General features: G+C 42.4%; 1 protein-coding gene across 3 annotated transcripts in view; it reads left to right on the forward strand.

Annotated features, from left to right (window-relative positions):
• Positions 1-9,480: 9,480 nt before the first annotated feature.
• Positions 9,481-16,252, forward strand: part of ets1 (v-ets avian erythroblastosis virus E26 oncogene homolog 1) — a 37,332-nt gene continuing 30,560 nt past the window's right edge. The window contains exons 1-3 of one of the 3 annotated variants that reach the window (XM_067594264.1): positions 9,481-9,624; positions 11,003-11,199; positions 14,370-14,517. In XM_067594264.1, the coding sequence (XP_067450365.1) occupies positions 11,131-11,199; positions 14,370-14,517 (217 nt within the window). In that variant the 5' untranslated portion in view covers positions 9,481-9,624; positions 11,003-11,130. The remainder of the gene's footprint in view (positions 9,625-11,002; positions 11,200-14,369; positions 14,518-16,252) is intronic. The other 2 variants (XM_067594263.1, XM_067594267.1) reach the window with 2 other exon arrangements.

Below are 16,252 nucleotides of genomic sequence, written 5' to 3' on the forward strand. Positions count from 1 at the left end.
AGCTTAGGAGAGTGGATGTTTGGGGAGCAACATGTGGTGTCGAGACAAAATGCATGTTGTCATTACATACAATATGTTCTGGTATGCACTTCATCAAAAGAGCTGTGCGTATGAGAGTCAGTGTCTGCATGTGTGCGTGCATGTGCATGACTTTATACGCTTTATGCATCTATAGTGTGTGTGCCCACAATTACTTTTCACAAAACACACAAAAAAATACGGTGAATTTCTCTTTTCTGAGGGGAATATATGTGGATTTCCCAGACCACTTATCTTACGTCAATTCAGCTATAAGTGTGGACACACCCCACCTCTGGTCCAGACTGGGCATGGGAAACCAAGGTGCTCCCTTTACATTTAAAATCAATCTCAGTTGCCAAGGGGGGAGTCATCCCTACATGAACAACACACGGCTGAAATAAAGCCCCTGAACATGACTGCTCCTGTGGAAAAAAGCAGGGCGAATAGGCTCAGGAGGAAAGCAGTGCCATTTAGAAAGCCTAAATCATCCCCTGAACTATAAATCCACTGACCGCTCATCATTCAGCAGCATTTTAAAAAGCCCTTAAAGAAAAACACTAGGTGAAATGAATATGCTGTCACCTCTCATTTGAGTCTGGCCCGCTGGCTCAATAAGAAAAGTGTTGTTCCCTGGAAGGCTGCTAGCCTGGGCTGAGCTCTCAGGTTTAGGGTTTACCCCTGTCCCGCATTCTCAAGGCTTTTACTTTGAGGCCTGCGTGTCTTTCCTCCCCCACGTCCCCCCAGACATGTCTGACAGGCTGAACTCGATGTGGGCTGCTCACCAGACTACAAAAATCATTCATCTGTGCCTTCAGACGGTCAAATCTGGATCTAATAAAGGGAGCTTGCCTATTGATCCTATTCATAGGAAAATGCAATGCCAACTCTCACCACTGGAGGGCTCTCTGGCTCAAGCTAGAAGCAGCTCATTGAGGGTCTGGGTGCCCTTTTGTTCATAATGGGAGACATTATGAACAAGTATTTTTTTTGTGCAAATTAGCAGGTGATTCATGATGAAAATGTGTCAGTTTCTTAAGTAAATCATTTTTTCTTTTTTTTATTATTTTGCTTATATTGCGTATCAAGGCACATATACCTGTGATTGACTCAAGAGATTGACATCTGCAAGATAAGAAGTTTGTTTCTTATCCTGAACTGTTTGAAGTTTTTTTTTTTTTTTTAAAAAAACAGCCTTTGTGGGCTTATTGAGGCCAAAGACAAACAATGGCACCCTCCCCTTCACCTGTGGCACAAACAAACATGTGAAACAGGAAGCACACGCTGCCGTGCACTGAATCTGTGCCAGCCAGATGAGAGCGGGACATTGTTTTCTTTCAAACACTCGAGTGAAGCAGAATGAAAGTACAGGCCACAAAACAACATATTCTTACACATGCAAGGACGAGGCAAGGAAAGCATCTAAGAATGAAAGAGGAGAGAGAGAGAGAGAGACAGCAAGAAGGAGAGTGAGTCACAGTCACTTTTAGGGTTGTGTTTATGTGTGGGTGAGGGCACTACCCCAAACGCCTAGGCAAACCACAGCATTCCACACCAGGTCTTAAAGAGACAGAGCGACGCTGTCATCATGGGTATTTGGGGAGTAAAGTGTTAACACATGGTGAGGGCCATTTGAGACGGCTGGTGAGACGCACAGAAGCCAGTAGGTGGCCATGCCAGCTTTCTGACTGCATCCTGACAGAAGAGCATTCCAGCTTGAACTCTATGTCAGATATCGTTTCACAAAAAAAAGAGGGTTTAGATATTTTGTTTCATGCAATGTGACAGAAACTAATAAAATGTCAAAAGACACCTCAAAATTTCACATCAATTTTTTGTTTGTTTGTGTCATGCTTTTGCTAAGAATGATTGTTTAAGATGTGCTGTATCTGCATTTCAGAGATCCAGTGATAGAGGGCACAGTTGAGCTGTGAAACAAGTGTGATAGCAGCAGCGTGTTACGAACAGGCTTGTGTTTGAAACTTTCCTCAGTACGTTGCAAACCTTTGAGTATGCCAATGTATGCATTTAGTTTAAAGTTTGCACCATTAACATAAAACTCAACATTGTTATTCTTATAACTACATTACTCCTGGAGCCTTTATAGTAACGTTTACTTTCACAAGTAACACAAAACAATACATCTTAAGTCAGCTGTGGCAGACCTCTAAAATTCTCTCAACTTGATACTAATCTGTGTCATGCATACAGGTACATAGTGTGCAAAACCAAAGTTTGACCGTCTGGAAGACAAATCAAAATGTTTACTGTCATCTCAACATTTAATGATATGACATGGATATACCTAGAAGGGAAGGAGACACATGCTGTGTGCTCTTGATTGCTTTCGGGATGTTACCTACATCACAAACATGAACCATGTAAAGTAAAGCTTGGTAATACACATCACTCTGCAGTGCCACACTGAAAGCATCTTCCATCCATAAACAGACAGCAGAGTTGGTTAGCAGTCTGAATGATGACAGGCCCAGATTGCATGCACAGGGAAAAAAAAAGAAAGCACACTGCTAGGAAGAGAGACGATGAAGACGAGAAACAGAGAATGAGAAATGAGTTGTGTAGGTGTGAGGAGGGAGGCGATAACATGGCGGTGGTGCTGTGTTGACAATCGAGTGGTTAGAGAGAAGGTAAGCTTATGGTAAGAGAAAGAGAAAGTGTTGGGGGGGTGGAGGGGGGTTCTGGAGAGAGAGGGCTTCTGAGAAGGAAAGAGAGGATGCAAAGGAGGAAATGAAATGGAAGTTACGGGGCAAAAAGAGAAACAGCCTGTTTCCTCACTGAAAATCCATGGCACTATATGGATTTAACATCCTTAAACCATCAACTGCGCTCTAAAAATAACCCTCGTTTCTGCACAGTAAGAGGTGGGAGTAGGAGTAGGGGTGAGTGAGGTGTGGGTGAGTGAGGGCAGCTGGTGGTTGGAAATGGGAATCGGAGCATGAGACTGGGAGTGAAAAGTTGGAGAGAAACAAAGACGCACCACCCTGACAGACAGTGGTGATGAGAGATGGGCTAGAGATTGCACGGCTGCGTGTGCATGTGTGTGAGAGGGAGACAAAGATGGAGAGAGATAGTATCGGAGTAAGAGAGTTAAAGTGGGAGAGAGAACTCCACAAACCCAGTTATCATAGTCCTTTCACTTGGTAAACACAAAAGCAAATGATAAAGATATTGTGAGATTAAGAAGTCCATACTTTTTAGTTTTTGGAAAGACTTTTTCTCTGGTCTTCAACCCTGAATGAAATTTGGCTCAGGCAGAGCATTAAAGTGGCGTTCACCTGTGGACTGACTTGGAAATCACAATTCAATTCAATTCAATTTTATTTATGTAGCACCAAATCACGACAAAAGTCATCTCAGGGCACTTTTCACATAGAGCAGGTCAAGGCCGTACTCTTAGATTTAGAGAGACCCGACAGTTCCCCCATGAGCAAGCACAAAGACGTTGCTGCAGCTAGAAAGCTAGTGGGAAAAAATCAGCAACGAGGCATTGGTAGACAACCAATCAATGGCTCAAGGGATCATAAAGACACCATTAACAAAGTGCATTTACTACTTCCTCCACTTTTATTTGACAGCTATAATTGCTAGTTACACTTTAAGGGGACTTGAGAATAGTTTAGTTTCATGAATACAATTAGCTGTTCTTGTAAGCTGGTGGTTTACAAAAAAAAATTCATATGCAACAATCATTTCAGAAACTTCAGAAAAAATCAATATATGATCTTTATCTCTCTTAGACCTCATTATAATATGTTTTCTGATGACGCAGAGGAGTGACTAAGAGATAGTAACCTAGCAAGTATCTGCTAGGGAGACTGGTCATGGTTAGACCTGAGTATAATAAATGTATCATAGCATTTATTTCATGATTATATTACCAGGTTGGATGGGTTTATCACATCAGGAGAATTCTAAAATAAGCTTTACATTTATTTTACCTGTCTGTCATTTAGGTGTGGTAAAACAAGACATAAAAGGCATTTCCAAATACTTTCCAACCCTGAAGGTGTGGTAAGGACAGAGAGTTGGAGGATGAGCTGGTTGCACAGAATACATAAGACAGGAAAGGAGACCAGACCCAGGACACAAGACAGATCTGGTGAAAACCAGCCACTGACAAGCTGCTCCTTCTTCCCTCTCATCACCCCGATAAGCCCTCCTCTGCCGCCTGAACCACACCTCATCACAGGCTGGGTGAACTGAACGAAGCTGACAGGTCTACTAGCAGCACTGATGTTGTTATCAGTGTGAACACAACAAGGATGTAGTGGTAGCTAATGATACCTCTTTCTCACAACAGTGAGCAGGGAAATACTGAGGGTCAGTGTAAATGGGATCACTGAGATCTTTTAATTACCTCCAGGATGGATTTAGGTTAGTGGACTTTAATCAGCCTGGGTTTTGTGTAAAAGGTGTGTGAATGGGTTAACACTGTGAAGAGGAGCCATCTCTTCTCAGAGAAGATAACCACTTCAGCAGAGTGTACGTGATGTAGAGAGTGGACAAAAACTACAAAACTTAGAGGATGTTTGTGTTTGCAGTCCTGGATGGATTGGAAGTTCATGTATTATCCCCTGTTATCTCTGATTGTCCAGATTCACTTGACTCATTGATTATCACATTTGAGGTTGATGACTAAAACTGAGCAAACACATTCTGGATTAAATACCTGTTGCAGAAAATACCAGTTGACTGAGGTGAGAGGTTATAATTTTGTCCAGACCAAGTAGTTGTCACTCACATCATGTAAGTTTCTGTTTTTTTCTTGCTGCTCTCAGCAATTTTTTTTTTTTGTCTCCTGCGTGTTCTCTCTGTCCCTCTGTCTTTCTCCCCATCTGTCTCACTGATTGCTCTCCCTCTCCGTGCCTCCCAGGCCTGCCTCTCCACCTCTCCTCTCTCGCTCCAGCCTTCCCTCGCTCCTCTAATGAGAGTGTGTTTTACACAGGCATTCAGAAAACCTCCTCTGCTAATTACATGACAAGCATCTCGTTCTGGGACACTAATGAAGAGGAATAGCAAGCTGTAGACGCCACTGGAGTGGTGGAGGTGGTGGTGTGACTGTGTGTGTGTGTGGTGGTGGTGGTGGGAGAGGGTGGACGGGGGGGTCAAGCTGGCCACTGGGTGGGGTGTTTGTGTGTGTATATGTGTATTGAAGAGGGGAGGGTGGGGGGTTATTCTGGCGCCAGGCCAGCAGCTTATCAACCGGGGCATGTTGGACTCAGCAGCTCGTTCTCTCCCTCCCTCCTCAGCCTGCTTTTTCCTTTCATCTTACTATACTCTCATCTTTTTTCTCACAAAAGATCAGTGTAAGGGTATTATTTTGCCACGCAATGTTAACTGTAAATTTATTAGCTCTTATCAAATTGACCAACTTTTTTACATTTAACAACAGTAAAAACACCCTTAACACCATTCTTTTACACTTAAATGTTATGACTTTTCCCAAAAGTGACGCAGAATATAATGTAACGCTCTGAAGGGTCAGAATATGAACAGTATGTAAGGGTTAAAGATTGTATAAGCTTTGAAAACGACACTTGTTCTCTGAGTCATCATGTATGACATAAAATACATGCAAATTCATGATCTGTCGCTGCTCACTGTCCTGTGTGCTGTACTGGCTCTTTGCATAAAATGCTAAATGTGCAGTGTTAGTTTGAATCAGTGTGTTGGGGGTATGCCAGTGAATAAACACAACATTTACTGATAAATAAGAGAATTAGACTGAAGTTACAGCACACGCATACACACACACACATACAGAGAAACCTACGCACAGAACACAAAAAGGGGAGCGAGAGTGACCTAGGCAGAAATCCAACAACTCAGCATGTGATTTGGAGGAACTCGTTCTGTCAAGAGGCACACTCAAACAGAAGATCGCTGTCCCGTACCATCCCTCGTGAAACGCTTGAGAAACACAAACCATCTGGAGGCTATAGTGCACACTCTCGACCCATCAAATATTGAGGATGTTTGTCTGATTTACAGAGCCTATTTAGGACTGTTTGGACAACTTGGCTGAGGGATTGGTGCTTTAATTAAAGATAATATCAAGAGCTAATATTGCCCCCAAGACCTTTGCCTCCCAGTCAACAGTGCAACAAAGTCACGGTTCTTTGAGTGAGGGTGAGACTCTTAACCACGAACACTTCTAAATTAATCTAGTCAGGCCTGATGCAAAGGCTGCCCCATGTTCTTTATTTCACTGAGGTTAGCACTCCATATTACCCCTTTTTCTCTCTGCTGATGCCAATAGCAACGCAGGCTTTTTCAGGCCCCAGCCCACCGCGGTGATGCCATATTGATACTGTCATAAAATATTACATCCTCACTTTATTCATTAGAACTGGGCTTTAATCTAAAAATATCATGGGCAGGGAATAAAACAGTTTTCAGCAGCAGAAAGATTAGGCCTGTACTTTTCTCACTGAGCAATGAGCACCACAGCTCGGAAACACTGAGGCCCAAAATAGATGTTCTTCTCATAAAGGGCTCCTTCTTTGTAGTCGACATACAGCAACAACATCTGCTGGGCAGTTTCTATTGGGGGAACAGATTCGGGCAGGCTATCAAAGAGAGAGGCGATCTCCTGTGAGAAGCGGTGGGCGGAGGACTCTCTTTCTTCCCCCCCCCCCACCCTCTCTCTTTCTTGCTCTTTCCCTCTCTATCTCTTGCTTCCAAAAATCTGTAGCAATCAGGACGATGCTAATAAAAGACCATTAATATCACCTGTCAGCGCTATCTTTGGAAGATCCAAAATGAGAAAATGAGACAAAAGGATTCACAGTCTGGAGCTGTTCACCAAGACGTCAGGAACTGGTGGAGGAAAGACAGCGGTATGGTTTGGTGTGCTGATTTTTTTTTAAAAAAGCACTGGGATGACAGAAATCCATCAATGTCGCTTGATAATGACAACACAAGGACTGCAGAACTGTCCCATTTATTATTACTAATATTTCATCTACAAAACATGGTTTCCTTAGCTGAAACATTGGGTTTGTGGGACTGGTAGTACGTCTCAAAGCATGCTTCACCCTTTTCGGTTTACTTAAAGCAAACTATAGCTTCGTTTATGGGACTTTTTTCTGTGTTTTCAATGTGGGATTGTCACTTCTGGACAGATGGTAAGGATAAGAATATGACCCCTATGTGACTCCAGATACTGTATCTTTCAAGGCAGAGAATGAACCTGTCATGAAATCTTTGTTTCAGGGTTTAAGTTATCCGGTCAAGATTTTAAACTCCTGATGGGATAAAGTGAGGAATGTGGCATTGAACACTGTCATCTATCAAAAAAAAAAAGGAAAAAAAAAGAAAAGTAGCGATAGAGGATGATTTCTTCAAGTGCTATTTGAAAGATTTTCAGATAGAAATGGACTCATATCAGTTTAATTCGGAGCTAATGTAGATGCAAGAAAACCAAGAAGACTTTAGTAAGAGAGTGGTGGTGAAGGCCATAAACCCCTGCAGGTATTTTGACTGATGGGTTTCACTGGCTGTGATGGCAGGGCGTTGTCTGTTTAATGTAAAACATGAGCACAGCCAGCACATAGACGGAGCCTCTGAGTGGAAAAAGGTGGCACCATAATGGGGAGGTGAAAGGCAAGGGGGCAACGTGATGATAGCGGCTTCATGCGGAGCAGAAGTGTATCGAGGGCCTCGCCTTTGAACTGGTGAGCCAGTTAATTGAAACAGCATTGCCGGGGCATCGGCTGAGGATCTGGATCACATTCATCCCCGCTTTTATTCAATTTGGTCTCATCACAGGGCGCGTCCCGTGCTTCTCTCTCCACATGGCAATAAGTCATACCCTCGCCTTTTGCCCTCGACGTGTTGCCCATCTGTGTCCCCTGGGGGCCCAGGGCGCTGAGGCCCACGGAACGAAGAGGGATTCAGACGAGGTCTTGAGAAAATGCAGGCTGCCTGCCACTGAGCCCCTTATGGTACTTCTTCACGCCTCTCACCTTGGACTTGACCCCCCCCACACGCCCCCTCCCCACCACCTTCCCTGCCCTCAGCTCCTCACTCACTCACACACACACACACACACACACAGACACACATCTCCTTACCCCCAGACTTCAAGATTTACTGTTAAGAGCAGTGGCTGTCAGGAGGTTTGAACCGTGCACTTTCTAATTCAAACAAATGCTGCACTGAGGTCACGGAATTATCATGGTGCCACAAGGTGTTTAAGATGACTCACAAGTGTTGAGTGTTAAGCTGATATAGAGAGAGAGTGAGCGTGTGGTAGAGAGACGGCGCTCTATGCTGTTAGGTATCAATGCAGTGTAAAGCCTGTGCGCTTGCAGCGTGTAAATAAATAAACAAATAAAGCGATAAATAGGCAAATAGACAGATAAACCTTCTCACTCTTACCTGGTTATCACCTGCCCCTATCAGAGCAGGTGCTTGTAGATCTTGTGTTGTACTGGGGGGAACTTCTCATTTCGCAGAAGAGTGGTCAACGTTTCTGTCATAGCTTTAATCAGTGTCGCACATGCACTGGCTGTTGGTTGGGTTTAGGAGGTAGGATGCGGGGGATGATATGATAGTCAGTGATGTACAGTAAATAAATATTCAAGAAGAAGAAGAAACTTCTCAGGGGCATTCTGGCAAGACCTGAGACAAATTGATTTGACAGCGACAGTTCTTCAAGTGATTCATTTTAGCCTAGTTTGATGCCAGATTTCAGAGGTTCACCATGCAGGACAATACAAGTGTATGTTAAGAGATATTTACTAAAGCAAATTAAAAATATTAGTTTGATACAAATGTCCAAAAATGGTAAATCCCACCCATCTGGTGTTTTCACATGTACTTAATGTGACACACACACACACACACGTACGCACACACACACACACACATACACACAGATGTTTTTTTCTTTCTTTCAGATGACAACATCACAGGAAGATCAGCCATTGTCATTATCATCACCCCCGTCTCCATGTGATGCTTTCCTGCCTCTTTCCTGCTATTTTTCCCAGTAAGATATGGGCTAAAACAAACAAACAAATAAACAAATAAAACAAACTGAATTCAAATGCATCTGAAATTAAAATATGTCATTTTTACAAAACCTTAACTTGGAAACAATATATATGTGAGTTATTGAAGGAACAAAGAGTCTGTAAAGAAAAATCAGTTTCATTGTGAGGCTCCACAGACACTTTTTAGTTCATTTTAGATGGACACTGAATAAATATACTTCTCCCACAATACTTTGGAAAATTCCAAGAAAGTGAATATTGTCGGGATGTAGTTTGAAAAAGTGCTGTACATTTCCTGAGGTGTCTCCAAACCCATTATTGACCATCGCAGCTTCTCTACAACTTTACACCTGTAACGTGGTTGCATGTGAACCACAACTGCATGTGAAGTCCAAAGACTACATACAGGAGGAAAAAAGGGATTTGGAGAGGATCACCGTATGATTGAGGGAGGGACTAAAAGTGTGCATAATATTCCTTCCTCTGTGGGACTCGCTGCGAGCAGGTACAGCATCTCTGCAGTCCACCGCTCAGCTGTCACACTCAGCTGCCCGGCGCCTCCAGCTCACAGGAAACTTCACAATCGGTAAGTGCAAAGTTTTTTTTTTTTTCTTTGTATCGATTTTTTACTATACATGAATTGATATAATGAAAGAACGTGTCATATTATCGGCTGTCGGTCAGATCGTTTCATTCATCAGGCGGAAAGTGTTGGCTTCAAAGTTTCTGTTTTTCCCGTCAGGAATTCTCATAAAGCGTGCAGCGCGCTTTTTCATTGCTTTCGACCTGTTTCATCTCTGCTTATTTTAGCGAGTTTACAGCAGCGTTCAAAATGACAAATTACAATTGGCTGAACATTTTCATCTCTTTTAAAAATTAATTTTACTCCAATAGTTGATTTTTTTTAAATTCCCTTTAGCCTATAGACCCGAAACCAACTATGATTAAATATAATATTAAAATACACAATATGTAAGTAAGACCTATTTATATAAAAAAAAAATGCATAATTAGTTGCTTTACTCTTTTATTTCCCATTGATTTCTTTTCTCCAGCAAATCAATGACATTTAAGTGAAAGCTTAAAGGTAGTGCATGCATTTGAATGACATAACTGATTTGCACATTATTCACTTTGTGTATGGGTAGTTTTTTTTCTGAAACAAGAGCATCTGAATCTTTTTGAGCTGGTGAACATCTGCAAGCATTGAGTGCTGGCGCATCTTCCCCTCAGTCTGTCAACAGCTGCCACAAACCAGATATGCCAAATTGCTTAACATATGAATGTGAGGAGGATGGGACCTGTATGCAACGTGCCACTGCCCATGTACACCATTCCTCCTCTAATGTGATCCTCCAGCTCAGTTTCCAGTCTCTTTTGTTGATGCTGCTCCAAGTAAACAATGTTAAGTGATAAGCAAAGTGTGTAGGAGGGGAGGAAGGAGAGGAAGAGGAAGGAGAAGAAGATGTGAGGCAGATGAGGGGAGGAGGCAGTCTCATAAGGAGAAGGGAGGGAGAGACGGTGAGACAGAAGTGATGGAAACATTAAGTTGACAAGCCTCTGGATTGTTGGATTTGCTTCAATTGAAATCCTTTTTTTTTTTTTCAAAGAAGAAAAAAAAAAGATCCGGTACCTCAACAGAAACACCTCTAAATATGATAAACTCCTGCCAGCCCTAAAACCTAAATCAGACAATGATTGTATGAGATGATACTGTCTTCTCAAAAAGCCTCAAACCACTGTTTTCACCCTTTTGAACTGCGCAGCTGATGTTGCAGGTTATTGAAACCCAGCTCAAATTTCTTTCTCTCCCCTCTCTTTCTCTTTGACCCCCTTCCCTCTCCCTCCTTGTCTCTCTCCTCTCCCACACACCTACATATACACACACAAATACTGACCCCCCCCCACCCCTCTCTCCACACACACACACATACACACACACACACACACACACACGCACACAGTATATACCACATACTTGCACACACAAAGTGTAAACAGCGTGTGATAGATAGGTCGTTCCACCCTGCCTCGTCTGTTTGCGTGTTGATCCCTTCAGCAGGCCCTGCTTCTCCTGTCCACAGCGTCCGTGATGAGTTACTACATGGATCCAGTTTCTTCCTACCCGGCCCTTCACCCCTGTGACCGTCTGGGCGCAATGGTAAGACCTCCCTCGTAAATTACCTCCATGCTAAGGCTGCCTCAGCTACCTACCACACAGCCGGCTGGTGTGAGGGAATGAGTGTTTGTGTGTGTATGTGTGTTAGCTGCTCAGCCACATGGCAGTGTGGGAATGTGTGCAGGAGCATATGAGTGGTGTGCTCCTATGTGTGTTAGCAACTCTGGATTCCATCACCTCACAGGAACACACTCTATCTGAACATCTTTCCTGTTGAGTATGGTCCACCAGTGTTGCACTAATAGCGTCCCTGTACATGATGTTCCTCATGATTTCATCAAAAGTTAGGAAACAGAACTGTTGAACAAGACAATTTTCTACAAGGCTGTGAAATCACCCTCATGAACTCTTCTGTGTTGCACAACCACCCTGCGCCAAGACACTTCTCTTTAGCGAAGTAATATTGTAAATATTGAGACCTGTAGGCCTCCAACCTTGCCACTAACCAATCAAATTGGAGTCAGACCATTTCCAACGAATAACACTTTTCTCAGCTAAGCCACCCGCTCAGTGCTTTGCAACAGTCTGTTTGCAAGAACACCAAGGCTCTTAACGCTTCCCAAATGAGAGAGCTGAATACAGAGTCAGAGACAGTGGTAGCTGGGAACATTGGGATTCCTGTCAGGTGAGCATTTGAAGGGTGAAGGCCAAGGAGCGGCAAAATAAATGCCTCCATTTGTATGCAGAGCGCCGGCACATTAGGATAAGAGACTGAGGTTATATGCAAATGGCAACCCCACCCTGGCCTGATAGAAAACACAGAAGGATATAGCTCCCTGGATCCTAATTGGCTCAGGTGGCGGGGCTTGCCTTTGAAATTGAGACTACTGTGTACCAGGGCAGACTTGGTCAAAAGGTGAACCAAGGCCACCTCAGTAGCTCTATTCTCTTGAATTTACATGAATTATCAGAGAAAGCAGAAGTTCTGAAGTTTTTTTTTTTCTTTTCTATGTTTACTCTTAAGTGATTCTCAGTGTCTTATATGCTTAACAAGGACTTTATGCAACGAACAGTGGATTAATATAAGGGCTCCCAAGCAGCACTGTAACTTTAATTAAATAGAAAATTCCAGAAGACACCTCATTTTGAAGGCAATCAGTTGCAAATGATTCCAGTTAGTCAACATGCACAACATCACAGCCCTGGAACGGCAGACATTATAATTTACACCTGTGCTTTTCCTTTTAACGCACAGGTGCGTTTAATTACACCTGTCCGTTAACTGTAGACACAGCAGTTCCTTCTTAGAGCCAGCAGGGGGCAGATAAACTAAACACAAATGGCGAATGAATAAAAAAATGAATGAATGACTGTGTACATGTATGTTCTTGATTCACTATACGAGAACAATGAGTCTTTGATGTCAATTTAGCTATCAATTATAATTTGGGTTTTTTTTTTAGTGCTTGCTGAAATTTTGATGTTCCCATATTGCAAAACACAGAAAAAGTGCATATGTGCCGTTTCAGTCAGACCTCGCAGGAGTGAAAATGTATGTCCTCTGGTCTTTTTCTATTTAAATGTTGGTTTACTACTGTAGTAAATTATGGTCTCTGTGCTTTCTACATGATGTACTGTTGTTTTTTTATTGTTCAAAAGTGACAATTAACTTGTCCTGTCACAAATGTTTTGCCTGTAATACCCTCACATCCAAATAATTGTTTTCATGTTAGTTCTTATAGTTGTAGTCATGTGTAATGCCATGTGTCTGTTTTGCTTTTTTCACTGTACAGTACAGTATGGAAAAAACAACAACAAAACAACAAAAAACAAGCTAATAAAATCAAATAAAATAAATAACACTGTTTCGACAAGATGAGGAAGAGGAAACTCCTCTAAATGTTTTATATTGCAGATATTAAGCTGGCCAATTGTGGAGATACATACAAAAATAGTACGGTACTGTATTTATACTATTATTTATTTCAAATTGAAAAGGCATTGAAGGTTGTTGTTAGCCGTCCCTGTTCAATTTTCAAATTGTAGACTGTATGCTGCATTCAAAGTTACCCTACACTTAAGAGGAACTGATCAAAGAACATGGTGTTGCTGTTATCTCCACTGCTATCAACATCAGTCTATCTGTCTAATCCATAAATTATCCATGTGGCTCCCTCCATGCCTATGTAACTTTTCCCTCCTTACTGACTGACCTGATAGGAGATGGTAGCGTCCCACGCAAACCCCTAAAGAGCCTCGTAAACTGCCTCCCTGATCCTCTGGTCAGGTTAGCCATCCATAAAGCTGGCCAGCTACTGATAAATGCTGCTGTGCTTAAACAGGGAATGCTTATCAGATCGGCAGTCTGTCAGTTACACATATGACATATGATACTCTAACATCCCTAGTGGAGGCTACATTGCCAAGACTAACTGTGGTATTGCTTTGAGTCTCTTTTAGCATATTACAAATAAAAATGATCAATTCTCGCCTTTGAATGACTGGCTCAGAAACAAAATGAAATGTACATAAAGTCTGAAAGCAGATTACATGCTGTGTACACAACTGTGGAGAATACGTTATTTCAGCATGAGCTGAAGAAACATTTTTATTTTGATTCTCAAATTTTAAATGAAAAACAGCAAAAATCCTGTTTGATCATTTGTCTACACTCTTGTGAGAAAAACGCCAATCCCCTGTTCACATCACTGTCAAACAGTAACGTCCAACAATATCTATTGAGGGTTTTGTTTGTTGTCAAATGAAGGTTTTGATATGCTAAAAATGGCCAAGTGGCTATCTTCCCCCCCTACTATCTCTTGTATCCACATAGAATTTCATATCTCTCCTGGCTCCCCTGTCAAGTGCTGACTTTAGACTTCCCCCGTGGTGCAACCTCTTACGTGAACTTTGCTGTGATAAGCAGGATAAAACAACACAGCAAAGATAAACTGAATGAGTCAAATTTAGCCGCGAGGGTTATCTGTGCAGGAAAACAATGAAAAAAATAGTTTTCAAAATCCAAGGTTGTACTGTCGGCCAACGCTACTGGAAAGTTTGATCAGTTGTTTTCAGCTTCAGCTTCGTCCCCTCAGGATGTAGTGAAAATGAGTGAAAAATAAGTGTTTCCACTGGTTAACAGATAAAAGCTTGCTTTAATGCTTTGGCTAAATGAAAAATGTGTAATGTTGCTACGTGTTGTTTGTTCCCAGAGGCAGAGTGGAGGGGTTGCAGTGGGCCCTCAGACCCAGCTCCCAGGTGTGGTTCACCCTCAGCAACAGTATTACCCATCACAGCCCCTTTACCCCCAGGATATACCGCTGCAGGAGGTACCCAATGGACATGACATGTGCCCTACAGGTAGGACATGGACACAGACAGTCTGACCTCAAACATGGTACAAGATACTGTAAGAAGAGGCAAACATATGTTAAGTCATGATCAGTTTTTACCACTAAACGTGATGATATTTGATCAAAACAGTTTCATGTATGTACCCAAACCGAAAAATTCATACGTATAAATCACTAAAAACAATTTACCTTCTTTTTTTTAGTTATACTGTATATGCTTCAATATATAATGCATCAAAAACAGACAATAGTTCACTGCGAATAAACAACTTAACAAAAGACTTTGTGTTGACTGTAATGCTAAATCGACAATCAGTCACACTCCGACATTCATGCCTGCAATCTTGACACACACATTTAAATTCCCTCATTTAGTTTTTCTGAACAGACACACACACACATGCACGCACAGTCTCCACTTGGCCTGTTGTTCTGCGTCTGCTGCACGAGGGATGTTGGTGATGCTGACCCAGAGGGCAATGCCTTTACCAGATACCCCACCCCCCACACCATCCCTCTCCTTTTTTTCCTCTGTATATCCACTCTTCTTGTGGGGACAACCAAATGCCCTGCATTTTTCTGCTTCCAATCATCTCTTTTTCTTTTTTGTTTTTTTGTTTTTGTTTGTTTGGTTTTTTTTTTTTTTCGAATGAGTTTTATTTTAAACTGGAACATTCCTTCCAGTGCATTTGCCTGTGTTTGACTCTGGCCTCTTCTCATCCTCAAAAGTGATTGATGCTGGCGAACTGGGACGCATGCCACGGGAGTAGGGTAGGGGTGCTGGGGGGCACAAGCTTTCTTCCGTCACCTCCCTGAGCTGGATGCAGGGGGCAAGACAGGGGGCCAAAGGGCGGCCATCTTTTTCCCAAGCCTCTGGTTTGGTCTCTAGAGAGGTGGAGGGGGCCTGAGTGTGCATATGTGTGTGTGTCTGTGTGTGTGTGCATGTGTGTGCATGTATGAGAGGGAGTCAGGATTTGATGGGATTTGCTGATGTTTGTTGCCAGAGACACACTCCTTTGGAGCCCTCACTTCATTGCTCCCAGCGCTAAACCGTTGACATAAACATTGCTGAGTGGAAAAAAATGACCGTGCTCTGACCTTTTTTTTTTTCTCATTCTCCTCCTAAATCCTACACTATGCAAACCACAGGTCTAAGAGCACTGAAGCCACCTGGAGATGTTGTTAGAGTCATTTAGCTCTTGTCTTCGGTGTCATAAAGTGCTACTGAGGTTTTTGTGCCACCAGCATACGGCGTTATGAGTCTGTGCTAACCTCAAAGCAGCTAAATAACCTCTGACACAGTCTCCACACCCTGTAGCCGTTGCTTTGACTCATTTCTCTCAAACTGAAAGCATACCCTCCTCTTGAATATTTTACGCTTGCAAATGTCAAATCATTCATATTCACTTGAAGGTACACATGATTTTGGCTTTCTCCTGCTGTTTTAGTGATTTGACACTTTGGATAACTTCATGTGTGAATACCATTCTTTTTTTACCAACAAATTTGTGCCAGTTTTTAATTTTGATTATGTTTTTGCTCATTAACAGTACACAGGAGTTTTATTTAATCAACTAGGAAGCATTTTAGATCCCTTCAATCAAATCAGCTGAAGATTTGTTCAGATTGAATTGGAAATAATGGCTTCACCCGTGGGGTCATGTGGCAGGCAGGGCTTGTGAGGCACCTCTTTTCGTTTGATTCATGTGTGTAGAGCTTAAATTGTCATCAGCAACAGTGCA

Source organism: Thunnus thynnus, chromosome 7 (genome assembly GCF_963924715.1).
Source record: "Thunnus thynnus chromosome 7, fThuThy2.1, whole genome shotgun sequence".
Lineage (NCBI taxonomy): Eukaryota > Metazoa > Chordata > Actinopteri > Scombriformes > Scombridae > Thunnus > Thunnus thynnus.